The sequence below is a fragment of the Populus nigra genome, chromosome 1, assembly GCF_951802175.1.
Source record: "Populus nigra chromosome 1, ddPopNigr1.1, whole genome shotgun sequence".
NCBI lineage: Eukaryota > Viridiplantae > Streptophyta > Magnoliopsida > Malpighiales > Salicaceae > Populus > Populus nigra.
In genome coordinates, this window is record NC_084852.1 from 46,659,391 (window position 1) to 46,685,322 (window position 25,932).

The 25,932-nt window shown below is 37.5% G+C and overlaps 6 protein-coding genes across 7 annotated transcripts; 3 read left to right on the top strand and 3 right to left on the bottom strand.

The window, feature by feature from the left end:
* The first annotated feature begins 250 nt into the window (after positions 1–250).
* On the top strand, positions 251–4,361 carry LOC133680952 (shikimate O-hydroxycinnamoyltransferase-like). Of its 2 annotated transcripts, none has more exons than XM_062104013.1 (3): positions 251–416; positions 912–1,499; positions 3,140–4,361. In XM_062104013.1, the coding sequence occupies exons 2-3, from the start codon at positions 1,092–1,094 to the stop codon at positions 4,025–4,027; spliced, it is 1,296 nt and encodes a 431-aa protein (XP_061959997.1). In that variant the 5' UTR covers positions 251–416; positions 912–1,091; the 3' UTR covers positions 4,028–4,361. The 2 variants fall into 2 exon arrangements, with proteins under 2 accessions (XP_061959997.1, XP_061959998.1); XM_062104014.1 differs by having other exon boundaries at positions 1,044–1,499.
* Positions 4,362–4,527: 166 nt separating this feature from the next.
* On the bottom strand, positions 4,528–5,647 carry LOC133680953 (uncharacterized). The gene is made up of 2 exons (XM_062104015.1): positions 5,354–5,647; positions 4,528–5,260 (listed from the first exon to the last, which is right to left on the bottom strand). The coding sequence occupies exons 1-2, from the start codon at positions 5,481–5,483 to the stop codon at positions 5,010–5,012; spliced, it is 381 nt and encodes a 126-aa protein (XP_061959999.1). The 5' UTR covers positions 5,484–5,647; the 3' UTR covers positions 4,528–5,009.
* A 2,203-nt stretch (positions 5,648–7,850) lies between these two features.
* Positions 7,851–10,283, bottom strand: LOC133702107 (heat shock 70 kDa protein-like). Its single transcript, XM_062126323.1, has one exon. The coding sequence runs from the start codon at positions 10,001–10,003 to the stop codon at positions 8,036–8,038; it is 1,968 nt and encodes a 655-aa protein (XP_061982307.1). The 5' UTR covers positions 10,004–10,283; the 3' UTR covers positions 7,851–8,035.
* A 1,435-nt stretch (positions 10,284–11,718) lies between these two features.
* LOC133700633 (heat shock 70 kDa protein) lies at positions 11,719–14,046 on the top strand. Its single transcript, XM_062124218.1, has one exon. The coding sequence runs from the start codon at positions 11,905–11,907 to the stop codon at positions 13,870–13,872; it is 1,968 nt and encodes a 655-aa protein (XP_061980202.1). The 5' UTR covers positions 11,719–11,904; the 3' UTR covers positions 13,873–14,046.
* A 1,792-nt stretch (positions 14,047–15,838) lies between these two features.
* On the bottom strand, positions 15,839–19,080 carry LOC133690011 (putative leucine-rich repeat receptor-like serine/threonine-protein kinase At2g24130). Its single transcript, XM_062110153.1, has 2 exons — positions 16,465–19,080; positions 15,839–16,231 (listed from the first exon to the last, which is right to left on the bottom strand). Exons 1-2 carry the CDS (start codon positions 19,040–19,042, stop codon positions 15,912–15,914), a joined length of 2,898 nt encoding a protein of 965 aa, XP_061966137.1. The 5' UTR covers positions 19,043–19,080; the 3' UTR covers positions 15,839–15,911.
* A 3,898-nt stretch (positions 19,081–22,978) lies between these two features.
* LOC133701553 (mitogen-activated protein kinase kinase kinase 20-like) lies at positions 22,979–24,481 on the top strand. The gene has a single exon (XM_062125506.1). It carries the CDS (start codon positions 23,120–23,122, stop codon positions 24,305–24,307), a length of 1,188 nt encoding a protein of 395 aa, XP_061981490.1. The 5' UTR covers positions 22,979–23,119; the 3' UTR covers positions 24,308–24,481.
* The last annotated feature ends 1,451 nt before the right edge of the window (positions 24,482–25,932 follow it).

The following is a 25,932-nucleotide window of genomic DNA, read 5'->3' on the forward strand; positions in this document are numbered from 1 at the left end:
ACGGTGAAATGATATGCTTTTAAAAGATTGCTTTTAAAAGTAGTTTTTGTTTTAAAATGTATTAGTATATATATATTTTATATTTTTTTTCAATATTAGTGTATTAAAATAATTTAAAAATATAAGAAAAATTAATTTAAAACAATTTTTATTTTTTAAAATAACGAAATATTGGTTCAACCACGCTAAACAAGCCAGAATAATCAACACCATTAGGCGGGGGTTGGTGGAAACTAATAATTTTTGCTTCCCTTGAGAAACAGGCACCTTACACACTTGCAGGATCACTATTATAAGGAGGCCCTTCTACGTCCTTACACCAACTCCATTTCGAAGGTTTCAACTCCACAGACACCTGTTCACATTCTCTTGTCTTAGATTTTATCTCTCCTTTACTGCTTCCTAGCCTCTCAAAGGTATGCTAGCTCTTCTTGTCGTTCTTCTTGATTAATTCTTGTGGATTTAGCTCTGTCTCTTCTTAATCTTTTTTGGTTTTTAAGCAATTAGACAAGGTATTTTAAGCTCGTAATTAGACTGATAAATGCACGAGTTAAATGACTTATGTAACTCCTTGTTCTTTGGGAGGAGTTTCACAGGCCTTGGTGGTTTGTAACTCTTTTACCTGTGTCCTTAAATGATTTATGTTAGGGAAGGGTTAGGGTGCAACGTGCAAGGATGAGAGAAATCTAACTGGGAAAGGTTTAGACACATTGATTCTGTGTTTTAAATGATGGTGATAGATATATTTGCTGTTCTTTTTGTGTTGGCTCAGCAGCGATGTTGATGGAGTCATTTTAAGATTTAAGAAGGGCAAAGGGCCTTTTCTTTTCTTTTCTTCATGTTGTTTTTTGATGTTTCGGATATAATTCTACAACTAAAAAGATTTCATTTTCATTATTTGTTAATGCCAGCCGCTGCGTATAACTGTGCAACCCACCGAGAAACTTTGGGTCCACAAACAGTTTTGGGCTGGAAAGGGTAACAGTCATCATTCAGAGGATACCCACTATAAGTTTTGTAACAATTTGCCTTTCAAACTGCAGAGAACTTGGTCTGGGAGTGGGATAGATAGAGCATTAGGGCGGAGAAAGATGATAATCAACGTGAAGGAGTCAACCATGGTGCAGCCGGCGGAGGAGACGCCGCAGAGGGGGCTGTGGAATTCTAATGTGGACTTGGTGGTACCAAGGTTCCACACCCCAAGTGTCTATTTTTATAGGCCCACAGGTGCTCCAAACTTCTTTGATGCAAAAGTGCTCAAAGGGGCTTTGAGTAAGGCCCTTGTGCCATTCTACCCCATGGCAGGACGGTTACGTAGAGATGAGGATGGTCGCATTGAAATTAATTGCAATGCTGAGGGAGTGTTGTTTGTTGAGGCTGAGACCACCTCAGTTATAGATGATTTTGCTGATTTTGCCCCCACTTTGGAACTCAAGCAGCTCATACCTACTGTGGATTACTATGGCGGGATATCTACTTATCCTCTTTTGGTTCTGCAGGTATGCATCTTCCATTTCTATTTTTCATCTAATTTGGGACTTATTTATGTTTTGAGCTATGGAGCCACTGTGCAAGTGATTTATTTTTGAGCTTGAATATTTTGCATAAATTGCGGCGAAGTTTACCTCTTAAAATTCTCCTTTTCAAGGCCTGATTTCTTATGAAGCCATGAATATACATGTCCTTTAAAGCTGCACAGTTGAGTAAATTCCACTCAACTGAGAAGTTTCCATGGCGGTAGGATGGAAAATCTGCATATAAGAGGGATCTGCTGTGAACTGAAAATCCTCAAGTCACCCAGTGGTTTTTGATTGTCGCTTTATTTAAGCCAGGAATAAAATGCCAGGTCAAGGTATCCTGAAGCAACGGATCAATGGTTTTTACTGTAGTTTTTATGATTTCGATATTACATGGCATCAAATTTTGTTTCCGTACAATAATAACAACAGTAACCACCCTGAAATTCTAATGTCTAGAATTCTCTACAACAAGACTGAAAGATAGCATAAATTAAGGTTGCTTGGCGAGTTTATGATCGAGGGAAGTGGTTAGTACAGTACACCAAACTTCAGTTGTCTGTAGCCGTATTGAGATCATATCACCTGCTGGTTTAATGTACACCAGCTGTCCCAACTCTATAAATAAGTGCTTGATGGATGACTTAAGAGACATTAATTGGTAGCCTAACCTTTGGCTGTCTTAGTATACATTTTGATGTGACCTCATAAGGATTAGATGTGACAAACATAGTGCATCGCACATGGAATTATCAGCTGTGATGGTCGGAACAGAGTACTGAGGTGATGGTAAACAACCACACATTTGCTTGATAGGATCCCCACAGAAATACATCGGTGGGAACTTTAAAAGTTATTATCACATGACCTAAGTCCACTCGTGCATTGATGCTATGTTGATGTAATCACTCACTCCATGATTTGAAGTGAACAATTCTGGTAATTATACTTCATCTTGCCATGCACCTGGATATTGAGAAGATGTGTCATCTGAAAGGTCTAAAATATAAGAAATTAAAGGGAGGTGGTTGAGAAAATTTCCACGCAAGAGAGCTGGTCAAGTCTGACCATTGTTTTGTTTTTGGTGTTGAATATATAGACTCAGTATGTAGAGATTTGGTTTAGCTTGGTAAGGTTATGCTCATCTATCTCTAGTGGTTTATGGGCTTCATTTTTCCAAACAAACATGAATGCATGCTCTGTTTCCACGGTTTTTTGGAAAATCTCTTTACCATTGAACTTTGATGAAATTTACCTTATGCATCCACGGTTATCCACTAATTGAGCATAATAAATGAAGAGGACGTTGCTGTTTTATGTTTTGCAAGTGATAAAGACTGACTCCAGTCAGAATTGACAGGCCAACTTACAACACGTGCAGAAATTAGCAAGAAGATTCAACTTCTAGATGGCATACTTTTTGAAGCTCCTGAATGCACTTAAGATATTAAAATAATTAACTCGCGTTGTTCTTTTTTGGAATAAAGAATTCTGCATGAAATAGAAATCTCCTGCATTTATTCTGATACTTGATTAGCCAAGTCCACCAATCACTTAATTCCAGATTGAGGTAGTGCTATTATGAGCTCACTATAAGCATGATTTTGGTTGATTCTCTGCAGGTGACTTATTTCAAATGCGGAGGAGTTTCACTTGGTGTTGGTATGCAACACCATGCAGCGGATGGGTTTTCTGGTCTTCACTTCGTGAACACGTGGTCAGATATGGCTCGTGGACTTGACCTTACCATTCCACCCTTCATTGACAGGACCCTTCTCCGTGCCAGAGATCCACCTCAACCTGTATTCCACCACGTTGAGTACCAGCCTCCACCGTCCATGAAAACCGTTCTTGAAACCTCAAAACCAGAGAGCACGGCGGTCTCCATTTTTAAGTTGTCTAGGGATCAGCTCAGCACCCTCAAAGCCAAAGCAAAGGAAGATGGAAACAATATTAGTTATAGTTCATATGAGATGTTGGCGGCTCATGTGTGGAGATCAACATGCAAAGCACGTGAACTTCCTGATGATCAAGAGACCAAGTTATATATTGCCACAGATGGTCGGTCAAGATGGCAACCTCAACTCCCTCCTGGTTACTTTGGCAATGTGATCTTTACAGCAACACCAATTGCAGTAGCTGGTGAAATGCAATCAAAGCCAACATGGTATGCTGCAGGAAAAATTCATGATGCATTGGTTCGCATGGATAACGATTATTTAAAGTCAGCCCTTGATTATCTAGAGCTTCAGCCTGACTTGTCAGCCCTTGTTCGTGGTGCCCATAGTTTCCGGTGCCCAAATCTTGGGATTACTAGCTGGGTTAGACTGCCAATCCACGATGCAGATTTTGGCTGGGGCAGACCCATATTCATGGGGCCTGGTGGGATCGCATACGAGGGCTTATCATTCATCCTACCCAGCCCAACAAATGATGGGAGCATGTCAGTAGCCATATCTTTGCAAGCTCAACACATGGAACTATTTGAGAAGTTCATATATGACATTTAACTGAATGAGCCAAGGCTATCATCCTCTCGTGGTTTTCATCCTCCTTTCAGTAAAACCAGGCCGGGAAAATTCAGGTATACCATTTTTTCTCTTGTTGGCCATGTATCTTTCACAGTATTTTTTTCACACATGGTTTGATGTAACAAGACTATTTCAAAGGATAATACCCTCCTGACCGAGGGCTTATGTTGTACACATATCAAGACTCTTTGAGAAGCAGAACTGTATTCAACCTAATTTGATGTAATAACTGAGATGGTTGAATGCCACAGCATCAATCGGAAACTAGTTGGTTGATACATTAATAACAGTGGCAAACCACATTTCGACATTACGTAAGGGGATTGTGAGCGGTCTGTGCTGTTTGCACGTTTGTGGTCTCTTTTGCCGTAGCATTTAAAGATCATATATCTGCCAAAGCTTTTGGTTTTTGAACCCTTTGCCTCTTGTCACCTGCTAGAGTCGGGCATTGGTTTTGGTCTGGTACTGTTTCAAGTATATTTCAATGGCAAAACTGTTGACCTCTTCTGTTTGTTTTGTTTCTCTAATTGAATATATTGATTACAAACAACACATGGAGGAAAGCTGGCCGATGCGCCAGTACAAGCTCAGTACTGAGAGTCTGAGATGGTAAAGTCCAGTGCAAACATGATGGTGAAAGATAATTCTAGGACAGTCATTGACAAAGACAACACTTGATCGTTTGTCATGCTACATGAAAAATAATTATGCTGAAAGAAAAACCACAAACTAGCAACACTACTTCAACTGCTTAATGACAAATCACAAAACCAATACCAGGAACCAAAGAAAGGAGGAACGAGGGCCGTAATCAATCAAGAATTTCCATGTACTTCAAGGATGCCTGTGAAGCTACCAAATGTAATTGGGGGTTGACTGAGAAATGAGGCATGAGGGGCCATAACTAAAGCAGGCTAGCTATCATAATCTTGGATCCGTAAATATGCCCAGTTTGTAAGATCTAGAGTGATAGAAAAGGAAATATGAGAATGAAAGCCAAGCTCACACACAACATGGTGGCTGTCACAAAGCTGCTAGCCTTTGCTGACAATAAGGCATCACTTCTTCCCCCGTGCTTAGGCCGATGGACAATATTTGCACCACCATAAGCCCCCTTTCCTTTCTGTCCCTTTATTGAGTGGAAAATCTCATGCTTTCCCTTGTATTCTCTTCTTTCACCTTCTCTAGACAAACCGATCTTGCCTTCTAGATCTGCAGGTGCAATAAGCCTAGAAAATTAGTGTCCCTGGCCTAAAAGAGGAAAGCAGCAGATTTGAACTACCATAAACGAAAACGAGTTCCAACCGTGAACTTGTCCTTGCATAGGAGGTTCTGGCTTGTCGAAATCTTCATGCTGTGGCGTGGATGTAACTCGATGAAGGGCCATGCTACATAAGAAGATGGAGAAAGTCCAAGCTAGAAACTTAACCTTCATTTTAACTTTTCCTCAATTTCTCTTCTTTTACTTTTGAAATGCTTTAGGAGGGGGAGGAAGGGTGGAGGAGGATGGCTTGGAGGATAGAGGTTACCTGTTTTGATAGGCAAAAGAGGCTATATAGGGTTGAAGGCTTCAGGGAGAGAGTTCTAGGGGCAAGACAAAATAAACTTATGGGAAATGAGATTACTTGGGTGTGTACTTGTAATACGAACATTGCGTAAATGTTTTTTCCGGCCATTAAACTTTTTTTATGTGCAATTTCATCCACTCAAGTTATATTAGCATGTTTTTATATGTCGAAATTTCTTTTATTTTGCATACTAAAGCTGCGTTTGTTTTCCGTTAGCTTTCACGTTAGTAGTGAAATAAACACACCAGCATGTTTGATATAGCATAAAACTTTTATGCTATATGATCCATTAAAAAATTAAATTTAAAACATAGATTGTGTACTGTAGTTTTTATATGTTTTTTTTTAATTAAGTTTTGTAAATATTTCTTGTTGGTCTCATTTTTACTGTTTGTAAAAAAAGCTAAAATATTTTATTAAAATATTTTATACATGTTTTTTTGCTATACATAAACTTCAACTTAAGTTTTTACCAAATACGTATCTAAATCCAATTAACTACAATTAAAAATATTTTTTCTAAATTTATTTTTTTTAAATTATAACTACAAAAACTATCAAAAAAAATAAACATACCCTAAATAGACAGGGAAGTTCTCTCTCTCGGGTTTTGAATCTATCAATAGCTTTTTTTTTTCTTTTTTTTTTTCCCTCAAGAATCCAGTATTATTTTTATTAGATCTGATATATATTCTTCTTTATATATTTATCCAATTTATTTAGCGTTTGTTTAGTTAAATTTTACTTAGATTAAACAATGGCCCATGCAAAGCAGGATGGTGAGGTGAGGATGCTCATCAAGTGGTAGCGTTAAGTCTCTGGAATGGAATAGCACCGTCTGTTTTTTTGTTCCTCTTCATTAATTTTATAAAGAATCTCAGTTTTATTCTTATTTTTATCACCTAATTCTCCTCATTATCATAATTAATCTCACAATAAAATACCATGCAAGATTGAAAATTCATAAATTATTTATATATTTTTTCAAATATTTTTATCGTTCACTGATTATTTTATACCTGTAAAGTATAATAATTAGATTTAATCAGATACTATTTAGCTGCTCTAAATATTGATAAGCACAGCCCAAGAGAACGTTACCGAACACCAACAACATCCCATGCCAGAGCTTGATGAATAAAGACGCAGGAGAATTGGATGCCCACTTTTTCTCTACTTTCGACTGAGAAAGTTGCTTTTATTTATGAGAAATCTTCATTTTACTTTAGAAGATTTGTGGAACTGGGCCCCTATTTATCAACCTTTTTAAAATTCGAGGGCTTATATGACAACTTTATGAAATCTGGAGCGACAATTTATTGATTTAAATACTTTTTTTCTCAGAAGAATTATTCATATATATATTTTCAGAACATTTTGCATCAATTTTGGAACACTCCTGATAGAACACCTTTATGATAGAATCCTTCAGTACACCGAACCTCCATCTGTATTATAAGCCCTCAATTTCATCAAACAATACCTGAAAAACGTCAAACACGCTGTGTATTTTATGTTCACACAACGTTAAAACTAGGAGAACTATGCATGGAATTAATCAGTGAAGACAAAAAACCAACAGAGAATAACAAAAGCATAGCTCGAAGATAGAGTATTAGAAGGTGCAAAATGACAGAGACTGAAGTTCAAGCCTCATCATTCAATCTTATAATTAACCAGCACCACCTCCAAACTAGCCTTTGCCACCAGCAGCTTGCTTTGAAATGATTGGATTCCATATACCCTCCATCTTGTTGATTTTGTCATTTATTTGATCAAAGCAGGTTGCCATAGTTTTCAGGTTGAAATCAAGAATTTGGATGCTTTGCTGTATTTTTTGTATGATTGAAATGATTTTCAGGTTGCCATATATACATGTATGTATGTAGGTATGTAGGGCGTCTTGATCCAATCAAAGAAGGAGCAGCATTAGAAAGTTTATCACGACTGGGTTGAACCATTAGGCAGCTTGGACAATTTTGGTTCAAATATTGGATAGTTTAGAGTTTGGACGACACAGAATTGGATTCCTCTCTCTCAGGCTTTAAGAGTTTCAAGTCAGACCCGAGTCCTGACAGAATTTCCAAGCAGCTGTTGATATATAAAGATTCGATACTTCGAATTTTACAAGCGTTTTGGTATAATCTCTTAGTAGTTGACAGAAGGCCAATCTTTCTGCTGCTGGGAGCCAACTATCAGAGATTAATGAAAAAGAAAATGAAGAGAAGTGGGAATGGATAATTAAACAACTCCTTGTATTTCATCAGACATCTAAATACACATCATCATTGATTCCACTGCATGATTTTTCACAACATTAATACTTAAGCATGCCTAATTCGAATCACTTAAGCACATTCAAGGACAGACTAACAGGAGCCGATAAAAATAGAACATTTAAAATGAGTACTTTCAAGCCTTAATCAACCTCCTCAATCTTAGGCCCGGCTCCAGAACCACCAGAGCTAGCCTTGCTGTACCCACCTCCTGGCATCTGGGCACCGCCACCCATTGGCACATCACCGCCAGCTCCTTGATACATCTTTGAAATGATTGGATTGCATAAGCCCTCCAACTCCTTCAACTTGTCCTCAAATTCATCTACTTCTGCCAATTGGTTCCTGTCTAGCCAGTCAATTGTCTCCTCAATCTCCTTCTCAATCTTCTGCTTGTCGGCCGGGTCCAACTTACCACCAACCTTGTCATCTCTCATTGTATTCCTCATATTGTAAGCGTAGTTCTCCAGGGCATTCTTGGCCTCCACCTTCTTCTTCACTTTCTCATCCTCTGCTTTGTATCTCTCTGCCTCTTGCACCATTCTCTCAATATCATCCTTGCCCAGTCTTCCCTTGTCATTGGTGATGGTAATCTTATTCTTCACTCCTGAAGCCTTATCTTCTGCAGAAACATTCAAGATGCCATTTGCATCGATGTCGAAGCATACATTGATCTGCGGAACACCTCTAGGCGCTGGAGGGATTCCTTTAAGCTCAAATGTGCCAAGAAGGTTGTTGTCCTTGGTTTGAGCCCTTTCACCTTCATACACTTGAATTAGCACACTGGTTTGGTTATCAGAGTAAGTACTGAAGGCTTGCTCTTTCTTGGTGGGAATTGTTGTGTTTCTTGGAATCAAGACTGTCATCACACCACCAGCAGTCTCAATGCCAACGCTAAGAGGAGTGACATCAAGGAGAAGTAAATCTTGAACCTTCTCATTCCCTTCTCCACTCAATATTGCAGCTTGGACGGCAGCTCCATAAGCAACAGCCTCGTCAGGGTTTATGCTCTTGCAGAGTTCCTTACCATTGAAGAAATCTTGCAGAAGTTGCTGCACTTTGGGAATCCTTGTTGATCCCCCAACAAGAACAATTTCATGAACGTGGCTCTTATCAATCTTTGCATCACGGAGACACTTCTCCACAGGTTCCATGCACCTTCTAAATAAATCCATGTTCATTTCTTCAAATCTTGCTCTTGTGATTGTAGAATAGAAATCAATACCTTCATAGAGAGAATCAATCTCAATAGTTGTCTGAGTGGTCGAAGACAAAGTCCTCTTTGCCCTCTCGCAGGCAGTCCTCAACCTTCTCAGAGCTCTGGCGTTGGCACTAATATCCTTCTTGTGCTTCCTCCTGAACTCTGCAACAAAATGATTAACAAGCCTATTATCAAAATCCTCACCTCCAAGATGAGTATCACCAGCAGTAGCTTTCACTTCAAAAATCCCCTCCTCAATTGTCAACAAAGAAACATCAAAAGTTCCACCACCAAGATCGAAAATAAGCACGTTATGCTCGCCACTCTTCGACGCCTTCTTATCCAAACCATAAGCAATGGCAGCAGCAGTTGGCTCATTAATAATCCTCAAAACATTCAGACCTGCAATAGCTCCAGCATCCTTTGTAGCCTGCCTTTGTGAGTCATTGAAATAAGCAGGCACAGTAACCACAGCATTATTCACAGCATGACCAAGATAAGCCTCAGCAATCTCCTTCATCTTGGTTAACACCATAGAAGAGATTTCTTCAGCTGAAAACCTCTTCTCTTCACCTTTATACTGCACCACAATCATAGGCTTGTCAGCAGGGCCTGGAACAACCTTGAAAGGCCAGTGCTTCATGTCACTCTGGACTGAAGGGTCAGAGAAACGCCTGCCAATAAGTCTTTTCGCATCAAAAACAGTGTTTTGAGGGTTCATCGCAACCTGGTTCTTAGCTGCATCACCTATCAAACGTTCAGTGTCAGTGAAGGCAACATAAGAGGGAGTGGTTCTGTTGCCTTGATCATTTGCTATGATCTCTACACGATCATTCTGCCACACGCCTACACAACTGTAGGTTGTGCCAAGATCAATCCCAATGGCCTTTCCTTCAGTTTTTGATGCCATTACGGATGTTTTAGCAAGAAAGTGTTAAAAAGGGAACGAGAGCAAAGAAATTTGGTTGGTTTCGAGAGTGTGGGTGCGTGTTTTGGGCTGAACTTGTTACCTTTCGTGTTATGTTTGTTTCTGTCTGAAGTGAAATTGGAGGCTTCCTGTCGATATATATATAGGGGTGTGCGCAATGTATTGGAAAGTTTGAGAGAGCAAAAGAGATCGGTAGAAGATGCCGGGGGAGCGAAATGGAGGGAGCTCCAGCAAAAAACAGAGGGAACACCAGAGGGTTCTGGAGGGTGCTCGCGAGCTGAAATGGGCTGGCATAGTCATGGTGGCTGGCTTTTGACCATGTTAAACTGTAACTCTTGGCCTTTGCTTACTGTCACCGACCCAATCTGCTCCTCAACCCAGTCCATGAAATTTTCCAGAATTAATATGACACGTGTTATTACTTGGGTTTGAGATGGTTTAAGACTAATCGGGCATGGAGGCGCCTTGCCCTTTGATGTATTTTCGTTGTCCCCGCTTCTATTTTTTTATTTTTTTTTATAAAAAACATAGATGATAGATTTAGTAAATAGTTTGATATTATTATTAAATTAAAAAATATAATTATTTAAAATTTTCTTTTTCATCAAGATAAATTTTTTATCAAAATATCTTTTATTTATTTTAATGAACACAATATTTTAAACTGGAATTATTGATTCTCTTAAAAAATTATTTCATCATTTTTAAAATAATTTTTTAAAAATAAAATAATTTTTTCATATTTTTATATATGATTAAAAGCTAAAAAAATCATAATGATAAATAAAATATGTTCAAAATAGAAACTAAAAATAAATAAATTTTGATGAACAATTTATTAATACAGAATAATTGAAAGAAAAATTATTAATATTCAAATAAAAAATTATAATAATATTTAAAAATTATTATGAAATCGAACAATAAGTGAATCTGTTAATTTTTTTTGGTGGAAAAATAAAAAACCAAAAGAAAAAAAAAATACAACAAACAACAAGGCACGTGGATGCCTAGCCTAGTCATATATATATATTCCTTGTCATCTACTCTTAACTTTTTCTTTTTTCCCCTTATTGAATTATGCTAAAACATAAATATTAAGGTTAGTGTTTAAGATTGCAGTTAATAGTACTTTTAAAAAAAATTAATTGTTTTTAGTTTAAAATTATTTTTTTTATTTTTTTAAATTATTTTAATGTGTTAATATCAAAAATAAAATTTATTATTTTAATAAATTTCTAAATAAAAATAATTTTCAAAAATAATTTTCAAACTAATTTTAAACGCACAATAAATCTGATACAAATCTAATTTAAACAAAGAATTCGCTTAGGCAATAACAATCCATTATAAAAGACTATTTGGCGGCACAGCTGTTTCTTTAATTTTTGATTTTTTTAAAATTAATATTTTTAAGTATATTTAAATCTATATTTATATCAAAAATAAATTTTAAAAAATAAATTATTTTAATATAATTGTAAATATTTTGAAGAACATGCCCGAAACACCCTCTAAGAATTCCACGTGCTTGTCTGGCACGCTTCTTGACACCAAACAGCAAAACAAACCTCACCACTTCTCCAGAACTCTCTAGTTACAACCTTAACACTTTCTTTACCTTCCACCAGTCAAACTCTTCGTCTTCGACATCAATTTCTCTCTCATCTTACCGTCTTCTACTCTCCTCTCGAAATTTCTTCATAACCTCCACACTCCCTTTATATACATTCCTCTCCCAAAGAGCTTCCACCAACTAGAAACTTTGAGCCAAAGAAAAAAATAAGAAAGCTCTCTCAAATCCCACGAAAACAAACACTTCTTGTTATTCATAGCCAAGTCTTTCTTTAGAGACTCTTGTTGTTAAAGTTTCTTGTAGATATATGGCATCAAAGACTGAAGGCAAGGCCATTGGTATTGATCTTGGCACAACCTACAGTTGTGTAGGTGTGTGGCAGAATGATCGTGTCGAGATCATAGCCAATGACCAAGGCAACAGAACTACTCCATCTTATGTCGCCTTCACAGATACTGAACGTTTGATAGGTGATGCAGCAAAGAACCAAGTTGCCATGAATCCTCTAAACACTGTTTTCGATGCGAAAAGACTTATCGGGAGGCGTTTCTCTGAGCCTTCTGTTCAGAGTGACATGAAGCACTGGCCTTTTAAGGTGATTCCAGGTCCTGGTGATAAGCCTATGATTGTTGTTAAGTACAAAGGTGAAGAGAAACAGTTTGCGGCCGAGGAGATATCTTCTATGGTTTTGACGAAAATGAGGGAGATTGCTGAGGCTTATCTGGGCCATTCTATTAAGAATGCGGTCGTTACGGTGCCTGCTTATTTCAATGACTCGCAAAGGCAGGCTACCAAGGATGCTGGTGCTATTTCTGGGCTGAATGTTTTGAGGATTATTAATGAACCTACTGCTGCTGCTATTGCTTACGGTCTGGATAAAAAGGCGTCTCGAAGCGGAGAGCAGAATGTTCTTATTTTCGATCTTGGTGGTGGGACGTTCGATGTTTCTCTGTTGACGATCGAGGAGGGGATTTTTGAAGTGAAGGCTACTGCGGGTGATACTCATCTTGGAGGTGAGGACTTTGATAACAGGCTTGTTAATCATTTTGTTGGAGAGTTCAAGAGGAAGCACAAGAAGGATATTAGTGGCAATCCAAGAGCTTTGAGAAGGTTGAGGACTGCGTGTGAGAGGGCGAAGAGGACTTTGTCTTCGACTACGCAGACGACTATTGAAATTGATTCTCTCTATGAAGGTATTGATTTCTATTCTAGTATTACTAGAGCAAGGTTTGAAGAATTGAACATGGATTTGTTTAGAAAGTGTATGGAACCAGTGGAGAAATGTCTTCGCGACTCCAAGATTGATAAGAGTCAAGTTCATGAGGTTGTTCTTGTTGGTGGTTCAACAAGAATCCCCAAAGTTCAGCAACTCTTGCAAGATTTCTTCAATGGCAAGGAACTTTGCAAGAGCATCAATCCTGATGAAGCTGTTGCATACGGAGCTGCCGTCCAAGCTGCAATTTTGAGCGGTGAAGGGAATGAGAAGGTTCAAGATTTGCTTCTTCTTGATGTCACTCCTCTTAGCCTTGGAATTGAGACCGCTGGTGGTGTAATGACTGCCTTGATTCCAAGAAACACAACGATTCCTACCAAGAAGGAGCAAGTCTTCTCCACATATTCTGATAATCAGCCAGGAGTGCTAATTCAGGTTTATGAAGGTGAAAGGGCTAGAACCAAGGACAATAACCTTCTCGGTAAATTTGAGCTCGCTGGCATCCCACCTGCTCCTAGAGGAGTCCCTCAGATCAATGTATGTTTCGACATTGATGCTAATGGCATTCTGAATGTTTCTGCCGAGGATAAGACTGCAGGAGTGAAGAACAAGATCACCATCACCAATGACAAGGGAAGGTTGAGTAAAGATGAGATTGAGAGATTGGTGCAAGAAGCAGAGAAGTACAAGGCAGAGGACGAGGAGGTGAAGAAGAAGGTGGATGCCAAGAACTCATTGGAGAATTATGCTTACAATATGAGAAATACAGTGAAGGACGAGAAGTTTGCAGGGAAATTGGGTCCAGCTGATAAGCAGAAGATCGAGAAAGCAATTGATGAGACTATTGAGTGGTTGGAAAGGAACCAATTGGCAGAGGTGGACGAATTTGCAGACAAACAGAAGGAGTTAGAGGATTTGTGCAATCCAATTATTGCAAAGATGTATCAAGGTGCTGGTGGAGATATGCCAATGGGTGGTGGTGCTGAGATGCCAAATAGTGGCTATGGCAACACTAGCTCTGGTGGTTCCGGTGCCGGACCTAAGATTGAGGAAGTTGATTGAGGCCTCAATGTTGGCAAGCAGGGTGTTCTGTTTTGTCTCTCTGCCCTTCTACTCTGTTTTGGCTTGTTGTGTTTGAAGGAAATCCCCTGTAATGTAAAGTATTAGTTACTGCTAATGTATAAGATATATTTCAGTTTGATATTAATCAATAAAATAGCTTGAATTTCCTTTTCCTTTTCCTTTTTTCCCATTTCTTCATTGGGTTATCATCCCTAGTTTCCTGCAAGTTCCATTGCTTAGCAACATGGAAAAGGATTGTTGAAGACACTAAACCATTTGAAGGGTGAGCTTCAACTAACAGAAGACAGTGCTGGTTGTAAAACAAAATAAACTGAAAAAGAACATGACAAAAGGACTAAATTAAAAACTTTTTTTAAAATATAGGGATTAAATATATAGTTTTTGAAACTAAGAAGATCAAAGAATCATATTTTTTAAACTATAAGGATTAAATTTACAGTTCACACTCAGCTAACCAATGGCTTCTGCTTGCCCGACGTAACTCTGTGTTTCTGAAGTTTAAAGCTTCTATTTGTTTTGTTGTTTCCTTGTCATTTGAAACATCAAAAAGGGGAATAGGATTTTCTCTTACATGCTTTATATGTTTATCTGAAAAAAAAAACTTAGATTAAGGAAGCCTGTGATAACAATGGCTAAAACATTATATGGTTACATGCTTTCCTTGCACTTAATATCAATACTTTTTTTTATTTTTATTATTAATATGGGTATCCTGATTAGTTTGTGTACATCTCAATTAGTCCCACATATCCTGAAATTAACGACTATGTAAACCTCCAATGACCATTATATTAGCAAATATAAAACTCGAACTTGAGACCACAGATAAAACAAACCTCTTGGTCTCAATCTCTTACCACTAGACCGCCTAGCAGATAGTTACTTAATATCAATACTTGTTTGTTTATGTGGTGGGATCTAATATGGTTTGTGTTTCATATTAATTATAAATTTAAAATTAATTAATTAATTAATTAATATACATTATACTTTTATATGAGTTGTATTAAAAAAATCTATAATTAATAATTTTTATTTTTTTTTAAACAGTAAAACCTACTACAATACCAAATACATGCCAAGTATAATTCCATACTAAAGAAGATAATGACATGATTGAGAATCTTGCAGTGAATGGGTTTAGAAAGAGTTTCTTGGTTGAATTAAATAATGGCATAAGGCAGCATGTGATTCATCTTCTTTTTTCCAATTAAACTAAGACACCAAATCCAAAGTGACTTAGGTATGCTTAGATAGGAGATTTTTCTATAGCAATTTGTGTTCTGTTACAATCCAATTCAATTATTATTGTTGAGTAACTATCTCAATCTAATTTAAGTAAATTTTTTAATGAGAAAGTTTTTAAAATTTATACGATTATTTAATTTTATTAATTTAATTCAGATAATAATATTTAAACTCATGATGATTTAATTATATATCTTAACTCGAAAAATTAAGTTATTGGTGAAACTTGCATTTATCAATCCAAAAATAATCTCGACCGCATCCATTAAATTTGTATATAAGCTCCAGCTATGGTTTGCTCATGGAAATAATTTGTCAAGTGGTTGATGGTGGTCGCTATAGTGGAACATCATCCCACTCGACGTTCATGTGATTTTGCTCCTGCTAATAATAGCATAAATGAAATTAGTTACTAATCAAATAAGATTAGCGGGCAGTGCACTGTACTTTGGTGCTGTTTGGAAGCGGAATTGTTTCTGGTCGGGACTCGAGGTAGAAGATGGTACGTGACTTTGTTCCTCCGGCAAGGAAAAGGAAAGAAACAGTAGTAAGGCAAAAAACTAATTGTTGGCTTCAAGTATTTTGCATCTATCCTTGCTTGATCTCAGAGATTTTATGGTGAGTTTACGAGCAATGGCATTACAGATTTTATTGTCCGGGGAAAAGAAGAGAGATTTAGTGGTGATTTTCAGTCTGATTTTTTTTGAAAGGTTAGCATAATATTAAACCAGAGGCATTACAGTGCATGTACAGAAAATGGGGGGAAGGAGTTAGTCATCTCCGAGAGTGGATGATGAAATCCCTAGAGAGGAAGCAAATGTGGCAGTTGTGTCGCCACTAAGATACCTCTTTAGTCTATCCAAGTCATCAGCAGCATCAAGCATTGTAGGCCTAGTAGAGGGGGACTCCTGAGTGCAAAGAATACCCAGCTCAACTAATTCTCCAATGGCAACTTCCCACATCCTTTTCACTTCATGGAATTGATCTCTTGAAGCTCTCATCAAGGAAGGGTCTACCACTCTCTCTAATCTACCATGGTAGTGAGTCTTGACCCATTTGTGTAGGTTTAGCCCACCGACAAACATGTCATCTGTTGGCCTTTTTCTAGTCACCATCTCGAGTACTAGAACGCCAAAGCTGTAAACATCTCCTTTTGTAGAAGTGCTTGATCCGAATCCATACTCTGCATTATAAAAACTCATGGTGATTTACTCTCTGTGTTTTATATCAGTGTGAAGTAATTGAAGTATTTCGCGATTCAAAAATAAATTTAGAATCCTTTTGTTAGATTTCTATATGCAGAAGTAATGAAGAAATTTGTACCTGGAGCGATGTATCCGATTGATCCGCATAGCAAATTTGCTGTAGAGTTTCCCATATTCTCAACCACCCCACCATTGCCACCCCCAACAGTCATAACTAGCCTTGCTATGCCAAAATCAGAAACCAGAGCTGTCATGTCATCGTTAAGAAGAACGTTACTTGGCTTTAGATCACAATGTATGACTTTAACAGGAGAGTGGTGATGCAGATAGGCCATGCCTTCAGCTATGTCACTGCAAATGCTAACCCTCTGTAGGAGAGTCAAATCGGAACTGCCTGAACCTAAACCTGTCTCTGAATGGGGATATAGACGGCTATCCAAGCTTCCATTTGCCATGTATGGAAGAACAAGAGCCTTGAAATCAGGAAGACTGCATGCTGTTATGATCCTTATCAGATTTCTGTGCCTAATCCTCTTCAACACTTGGCATTCTCTGTTAAAACTCTTGGTTGAATTCCCAGACTGGAACTGCAATACCTTTACGGCTATGGCTGTCCCATCTGGAAGAAGACCCTTATAGACACGTCCATAGCTACCTGTCCCAACTAGTCTCTGCTCATCAAACCCTCCCGTGGCTTCAGAGAGTTCTCTATATGTAATTCTTGGAAAATTGTGGATCAGTTCTGGAGTTTCTGGTTTCCTTGCCTGTTCTGTATCCACAGAGTTTCCAGAGGAAACCATGGCCTTGATACGGCGGATTCCAATCACACAGCAAATTGTTGTTAAGAAAGCTGATGCAAATGTGACCAGTACAAATACAATCAAGAACAAACGTAAGTGAAACCAATGTCTCTTATGAGAGCATTTGGGCATGCCAGAAACTGCACCACAAAGATCCTGATTGCCTAAGAATGACTTATCCGTGACAGAGTTGAAGACACCACCAGAGGGTATCACTCCTGCAAAGTCGTTGAAAGAAAGATTTAGGAAACTGAGGCTTCGACTTTTGTTGAGGCTTGTTGGGATCCCTCCAGATAAGTGGTTTCCTGAAACATCAAAGGATTGAAGGTTCTTTAGATCACCAATGGAATCAGGAAGGTGCCCTTCAATAGAATTGTGTGAGAAATTTAGCCGCGTCACTGCGATGCAGCTTGATATCTGAAAGAAGATGCTTCCGCTGAGGTTGTTTGATGAAACATCTATCTCTTCAACATTTTCCAGCTTACTGAGTTCTATAGGTAAAGGACCGTCAAGAAGATTGTGTGAAAGATTTAGATATCTTCGGATCTCGCGTATACCTGATATTTCTGGAGGAATACTCCCTGTCAATCTGTTATAGGACAGGTCCAGCATGGAAAGATCAGTGCACTTCCCTAATGTTGGAGGAATAGTTCCTGTAAGAAGGTTGTTGTTGAGAAACATAAAACTCAATCGAACCAAATTTCCTAGACTTGCAGGGATTTCACCAGAGAGTTGATTGTTTGACAGGTCGAGCAGACCAAGATGAGGGAGTTGACCTAATGCTGCTGGAATTGCACCCGTTAGCAAGTTATGTGATAAGAAAAGCTGCTCCAAGTAAGACAACCGGCTGATTTCGGCTGGAATGGTCCCATTTAGAGAATTGGACGTCAAGTTCAGCCACGTAAGGCTGGAAAGACGTGCTATGCCTGGAGGAATCGTTCCAAAGATGCTGTTTTCTTGCAATAACAGAGTGCTTAGGTCGCCGCTAAGTCGGCCAATTGAACTGGGCAATCTTCCTCCAAGGCGCATACCAGCCAATTCCAGCTCCTGCAATTCGGTACAATTTGCCAGTGCTGTGAAGAATGGCTCGAGGTTGGTGTTGTAATCGTGGCTGACCATCTTATTATACGAGAAGTGGAGCGAGACAACTGAATTTAGTTTCCCTATGATATTTGCGGGCAATTCTCCAGTAAGACTGTTAGACTCCACATCTATATTATACAGTTCTGAAATGTTGGCTAAAGATGCAGGAAGTTCTCCTGTAAATTGATTGTTGTACAAATTGAGGTTCCAGAGACTTGGACAATTTCCAATCTCCTGGGGAATTTTTCCCGTGAGCAAGTTCTGTGACAGTTCTATATTTGCTAACGAAGTGCAGTTAGAGAATAAAGAAGGTGGAAGTGTGCCCATCAAATGGTTTTCAGTGAGAGTTAGCACGGTGAGGTTGGGAAGAGCAGCAAGAAATCCCGGAAATGAGCCACGTAGATTATTGCTGTCTAGCCGGAGAGAATGCAGATGCCGGAGAGAAGAAAATTCGGGAGGAATAATGCCATAAAAGTGATTCTCATCAAGAATGAGATATCGAAGCCCACTGAGATTTGAAATGATGGGTGACAATGCCCCGGTGAGTCCACTGCGGGACAGATTGAGTTGGACCACACTGTGACGATGTTTGTCACATCGGACACCTGTGAAGCTGCAAACATCTCCGCCCTCAGTCCAGCCAGCTAGCTTGGACCCTGGATCAAAAACTATGGTCTTTCTGAATGCTAGAAGAGCAGCCTCGTCAGCAAGCAAGGAATGGTTACGATGGTGGCGAGAACCTGAAACCGCGAAAGCAGAACTTAGAAATAAATGCTGGAACAGCAGCAGCAGAAATGTTCTGATGAAGATCATTTTTTCTTCTGCTGCAAGTGCCCAATAATGTGTCTTTTATGAAAACCTTTGCTCCTTACACTCTTATCCTGCTTCATAATGATGAATTACCGCCAGAAAAAAAAAAAGGAACTTTTGAGAGAGAAGTGTAGATACGGATCTTTCAGGAACTGAAAAGAAATTCAATGCAGGCTATGATTTTGTGGAGGGACTAAAAAACTAATCTTACCTCTTTCCTCATGATGAGTAGACTTTCAACTAAGCCTAAATGAATAGGCATTGAAAGGACAACAGGACAGACTGGCTGAGGGTTTTCTTCATTTAGTAGGGCATTCCCACTCTCAACCTTTGCTTTGCCCTCACAGTTGGATATGCATGTGATAAACACACAAAGAGGTCGCAGTTGACATTACCTTTCCCTGTTCATCGTGGATGCAGGATGTGTTTCATTCAGGTACCGCAGTTGACTTTTTTGTGTTCTATGAGTGAAGCTTGTTTCCAGAAGAATAAGGTTGACATAATTTTTTAGTGTCCTTTGAGTGCAAATGACTAAGGCCACTGTCTGTGGCTCATACTTCTGGAACAAGATGCTAATCCTGGGTCATATCAACCAAAGATAGCTGGGATGCGTCTTTCATTTTCATTGTACAGGAACAACCAGTATTTCTTGGGCAACCCTTGCTAGTTTTAGCTTGGATTTTATTCAATCTTTGCATTGGCAGTGGCTGCACAGAATGGATTGTGGAAGATCAAACTAGCTATGTTCTGCTGATGGCCGAAGTTGTTTAGATCAAGGAAAGGAAGGAACAGAAAAAAACAACTAGAACAACTCTTGAAAGAATGCGGTCTTGTCTTTGTGTTTACTATTTAGGCAGTGAATAGACTGGCGGATTACAAGTTATATGCAATATCATTTTCTTACCCCAATTTTATGAAAAAAAGGTCATTGCAATTCTTAGCTAGTGCTGCTTCGTCTGCTGTTTTTGGCTGTCGCTATCAGAGTCGTCATCATCATAAATGGAGGGATTACAAGACTCAACTAGCTTGGAATGTCAATAATCAGAATATCTTTTAGGACCCATCCTTTCAAGAGAAGTTTGTGGCAGCCCGAATTTTGATCCACTTGCAAGCTTTGTTGAACTGTTATCCTTGAATAACGCACCCCCAGCACTTCCAGCTTGCAAATTGCTTTTTAATAATCAGTTTATCCTTCAAATGGATGGTGCTACTGTAGTGGTGTAAGGATTTTGGGATTTTCTTAGGCCTTTGGCCTAGTCTATACAGTGACCAAGCGGATGCATCAAGAGAGGCGGTGCAAGTTTTGATCCTTTTAGACACTCAACATTCAGACTGCAGAGACTTCTTCTCGTACACTTCAGTGTTGATGAATTCAGCTCTGAATTCAATTCTAGGCCCTTCAATTCTAGGCTGAAGGGCTCCATGGTGGGGGCTCCACGCAGCATATCCAATAAGAACATTTTGCTGGGTTTCCATACCTGGACTAAAGGTGGATCCATGTCTAGACTTGATACTGTTGAATTTTGAGCAGGGCCCATTAATTGTTGAAGCAGCTCTTTCCATTCTACTGGTAAAAAGAGATGCAGATACGATACTGAGAGGAGGAATTTCTGCGTGCTAGTCATAAGTGTCTGCTATGCATTCAAATCTGACTCGGCAAAGGAAGACTAGACGCAGGGAAAAAAAAAATAAATCTAATTCAATGTTTGATCATTTCCAAGTCCTCCAGAGGGACAGTAGCCAACCTTGACCACTTGGCTAAAGTCTAATTGCCAGCGGACAAGTTCAATCAACATGCTAGAACATCAACAAAGATTAAAAAAGAAGAAGGTATGACTATGATCCCTAAGAGGAAGAGTGATGGCTCAAGTTGAATTAACATTTAAATCACGAGCATGATTAGATTTCAAGTTTCTTTGGAATCACATCATTTAACTTGGTATATGCTGGCTTACATCTTGTGTGCAAAGCAGCGGTTCTATTTTTCCTTTTTAAATATAATAAAAAGTATTATTGATATAAAAGATTATTTGATATTTTTATTAAACTTGTTTTAATAAAGTTAACTTTAGAATCTCTTGATTCGATTCTTTATTTAGCTCAGTTTAAAATCAAATTATATTAGAGTTGACATGGTCGTCTTGATCAGTTTAAATACATTTGATTAATTGAAAAAAAAATTTGAGGATAAAATTAAAAAATAATAATAAAATTAATATAAAAAACCTCTCAATCCAACATTTTACATAGTTCGTATTTAAAATTAAACTGTGTGGAAATTATTTTAACTCGATCTAGTTAATTTGAACAGTTCAAAAATAACATGACCGATTAACTCCTTAATTAACTTGATTTTTAAACTAAACCATGTAATAATTATTTGAATATGATCTAGTCAATTTATTTAATTAAAACTAATTTGTATGATCGTTGAAAAAAATATAAGTGGCAATTAAAAGAAAGTGGAGCCTTTGGATTCTCTAAATCTTTAGAATATAAAGTAATTTAATAGTTTAATAGTGTGCAAATACTTGTTAAAAGCTATTTAATATTTATAATTAATCATAGTATTTTTTTTAAAAAAATTATGGTAAATACTTAAACATATTAGTATACAAAATAACACTTATATCTTTAACAAATATAATTATTTTTATTTTTTAACACAAATCAACAATAAATATAATTTAATAAATGTGCTGAGAAGGGTATGAATTTTTTTCATTTAATCTGGCCATCAACATAATATAATAGTAGTGGATTTCTTAATAATAACAAACTATTTTTGATCATTAATTGTTCTAAGATTTTTTGAACAGTCTTGACATTAATAACATGAAACATAACTTATGAACATTTTATTTCTTCCCTGACATAGAAACCAGTTACATGAATTTACTATTTATTGTCAAGCATAAGACAAAAAAAAAAAGAAAAAAGAGAGAGTGAAAAGTAGTACTAGTTATCAAGGACTTTTATCATCGGACTTTGTCCCAGTGATAGATGGTAGGTTTATGAGAAACTTCAATTTAGTCCTAAACCTATATATTCATTCTCAATTTTACCCCAAACTTATAAGTTTAATCAATTATGCACCAAAATGGTTTTTTCTCGATAAAATTTGATAAAGAATTAGTAAACATTAACACTTTCGGTCTAATGTGCGTATTTATGTACTAAAATGATATTAATACACATAAACATTAAAAAGAAAACATTAATAAGATTTATAAATTTGGGACTCAACTGAAAATGAATAAATATATACATTTGAAATTAAAATGAAATTTTTCTAAAAAAATAAGCTTAAAAATAATGAAAAATTCTTTTCTCGATAGTATGATACTTTTAATAACGGTGAGCTATTAAAGTTAATTTAAAAATTAATGTTCCTCGCGATGTACTTCACACACACACACACACACACACACACACACACACCCACCCACCCACCATGTTTGAAAATAAAATCCAATTTAATAGCTAGGTTTACATAACATAAATATTTTAAATATTTTTGGTCCTAAACATTTAATATTTGTAGGCTAAAATACTTCTTGATCTAAAATTTTTAAAATTATTTCTTGAAATATATTGGATTTTTATTAGTATTTATGAGAATTTCAATTAAAAATAAATAAAAAAGAATTCTTAAAGAGGGTTCTGGCAATCAAAACTTGAGCCATTTGTAATGGTGAAATAGACAGCGGGACAAAATTTTCCCGAAAGATAAAATTGATGGTTCAAGGGCATGATTGAACAATTTGTTAGTATAAGGCTAAATGTGTCTCGATCTTAATAGTTTAGGGAGAAAAGATGCCAAGGAAAAAACCGTTCAAAACCTTTCCGACAATGTATTGCGACATAATAATCCGAAAAAATTGATGATTGACCGAAGTTGTAGTTAGCAAAGTGCACATAACACAATTTACAATCGGTGAAAATCCATTTCCAAACGCGTTTAAGTTTTCAAACTCGCTTTCTCTATATATATCCAAAACCCTAAGGAGGCATTTTGTAGACAATTCACTTGTGTTTAACTTTCAAAAGAGGGAAGGAAAAGGAGAGAAGCTGCTAGCAATGAAGGGAAAGGCAAAACACGTAGTAGGAGGAGGAGGAGAAGAGAGCATGAAGGACAGCAATAACAATGGCGGAGTGGCATGGTCAAGAGGGCCACTACTTGGCAAAGGAGGGTTTGGATCAGTTTATTTAGCAAGTTTAAAGAACCCCAAATCAAGAAATGGCTATTATCCTCCAGTTATGGCTGTCAAGTCTGCAGAGGTCTCTGCTTCTTGTTCACTTCAAAAGGAGAAAGAGGTATTTAACTGTCTCAATGGCTGTCCTTTTATTATCAAGTGTTTTGGTGAAGAAACTACTAGGGATGGAGGTGGTGAGATGTTTTATAATGTGTTGTTAGAGTATGCATCAGGAGGGACCTTAGCTGGTCTTATCAAGAAATCTGATGGTGTTGGTTTGCCTGAATTGGATGTGAAAAGATACACTAGGTCTATTCTTGAAGGGATCGATTATATTCATAGCCATGGTTATGTGCATTGTGATCTCAAGCCTGAGAATATTTTGCTTGTTTCCAGTAGTACGAAGGCAGGTGAATTTGTGGCAAAGATTGGGGATTTTGGGTTGGCAAAGAAATCAGAGAAGAGGAACAAGAAAAGGAAAATCGACCCTTATTTAAGAGGGACTACTTTGTACATGGCACCAGAGACCGTGGCTAATCATGTTCAAGAGCCTCCTTGTGACATATGGGCTCTTGGATGTGTTGTGCTTGAAATGCTTACTGGGAAGCAAGCTTGGGATGTGAAACCTGATGTTACTATTGAAGAACTAATGAGAAAGATTGGTGATGGATATGAATTGCCTAAAATGCCTTCAGAGGTTTCGAAGGATGCCAAGGATTTCTTGAAAAGGTGTTTTGTTGCCAACCCTATGTTCAGGTTTACTGCTGAGATGTTGCTGGATGAGCCTTTTGTGTCAGGAGTGGATTTAGATGGTGGTGAATTTGTGGAGACTTTGGATGCAGAAAGTGTGGAATGGACAGACACATTATGCGGGACAGATGATGAATTTAGTGGTTCCTCATTTTATGAAGAGTGGAGCTTCACATCAGATGAGGGTTCATGTTTCTCTCCTTGGTCTGATGATGAAGAGGGTGTTACCAGTAATGTTGATGCAATGACGCATGCATCACGTGTTGAAGAAAACGCAGTGCAGCAGTATCTGCCAACCTGCACTATCCCTGCTGGTGCATAGGAGTGAAGTAATGCAGACTTTTCAGTCAAATAGGTCTAGGTTGAAATTCAATGTTGTGGATTCTTTCATTTTTTCTGCGTATTGCAGTAGATTACAAGATAATTTTGTCCTTGTAATCAATGATTCGTTTATTGTAGGTAGCAATATTAATGGAAGAACTATGTTATTGATTAACACTTGCTTCCTTTTATTGAGTACTATAATTTTTAATTTATATTCGTAGCTCCTTACCATCGGATTGTTTAAATGTTACGGGTGAAAGGCTGTATTTGTGTCTTGGATGTGCAGGTAACTGTGAAATTCATATCCTAGAGAATAATTCATCTTTTCATGCCCTTAATCTAAATACTTATTCTCTTACCAGCTGCAGTTTGAATTAACAAATGCAACAAGACACAGATCTTCCACATTACAACAAAGTTCACCCCAAAGCTATATATGTTCTTGGGAATATGAGTTTCAAATCCTCCACTCCAACTCCAAAATGAAGGAAAATCATGATCCATTACCAATTTAATCCATACAGAACTATGGAATATCTGTCAGGAAAGCCTACTAAAGCTCAAACTTGGCTTTTCAGATTTTCAGATTCTGCAGTGGTCAATCTCAGATATTATGATTCCTTCCTTTATTTTCATCAACTTACTTACAATCAACTTGGTCATTGAGATATTCCCTTGAAGATTGTCACTCCTTAACTACATGTAAATGTGTGTGTTGAAGTTACTTAATCTATCCCCACTTCCTACTTAGTTTCAACTTCCTTTTGAAGAGCAGAATAACAGCGTTGTTTGTTCTTCTAACAGGCTTCACTGCTAGAGTGAGTGCATCCTGTCCTGAAATGCTAGTTTCCTTTGGAAATTAGGGTTTTTCGTACCATGTGATCCTATTTTTTATATATTGCTATGATGGGGTTTCTTTTTGTTCTGGAACCTGATTGTATTACAACAAGAAGTGACATGGCAGTAATTACAGACATTTAAGATACAGCTGATGAATAATACCAGATAATGTTCCGAGGGGAAAACTATGCACATTCATGTGTGGTGTCCTGCAAGGTATGCACAGTTTGGACCGACTACAGAGTAGGTGAAATCTCATAAAATTGGCATGACATCGGATATAGAATCCAATTATTATAAGCTCTCACAGAGTCATAATAAGATAATCATAACCTTTTTCTTTTCATCATTGTTACCAAGTTCCTGATAAAGACTCCGAAGACTCGATTTCATCTTCATCTTCAGTTACCTTACCTGTTATCAACTCTTTATTTCCTAGTAATCATCACTTTTCAGAACTTTAGAGATTTAACTATGATTTTCTACATTTGTTGAACAGTTGTAATGACATTTTGGTAGGATCATTGTCAGCTGCAGCTAATTCCTGACACTTCTATTCCTCAACTTCAGCTAAGGCACCAAGAATATACAGATTTCTACCATTACCATTATAAATAAATAAACCAACTTGTATGATAACAATATACTCATAACTAGAAAACAGATCAACGAGAAGCAATGGAACTGAAGCACTACAGTAAAAATCAAAAGGAAGTGCAAGAACTGGGAAGATAGCACCAAAGAATCAAATGTATGGACTTGGAATTATTAATGATTGCAGGT

Coding starts and splice junctions, on each gene's coding strand:
- LOC133680952 (XM_062104013.1), top strand. CDS start 1,092: ATGATAATCAACGTGAAGGAGTCAACCATGGTGCAGCCGGCGGAGGAG. Junction 1,500..3,139: donor ATCCTCTTTTGGTTCTGCAG/GTATGCATCTTC, acceptor GATTCTCTGCAG/GTGACTTATTTCAAATGCGG.
- LOC133680953 (XM_062104015.1), bottom strand. CDS start 5,483: ATGAAGGTTAAGTTTCTAGCTTGGACTTTCTCCATCTTCTTATGTAGC. Junction 5,261..5,353: donor TATGCAAGGACAAGTTCACG/GTTGGAACTCGT, acceptor TTGCACCTGCAG/ATCTAGAAGGCAAGATCGGT.
- LOC133702107 (XM_062126323.1), bottom strand. CDS start 10,003: ATGGCATCAAAAACTGAAGGAAAGGCCATTGGGATTGATCTTGGCACA.
- LOC133700633 (XM_062124218.1), top strand. CDS start 11,905: ATGGCATCAAAGACTGAAGGCAAGGCCATTGGTATTGATCTTGGCACA.
- LOC133690011 (XM_062110153.1), bottom strand. CDS start 19,042: ATGATCTTCATCAGAACATTTCTGCTGCTGCTGTTCCAGCATTTATTT. Junction 16,232..16,464: donor AATCGGATACATCGCTCCAG/GTACAAATTTCT, acceptor AAAGGCCAACAG/ATGACATGTTTGTCGGTGGG.
- LOC133701553 (XM_062125506.1), top strand. CDS start 23,120: ATGAAGGGAAAGGCAAAACACGTAGTAGGAGGAGGAGGAGAAGAGAGC.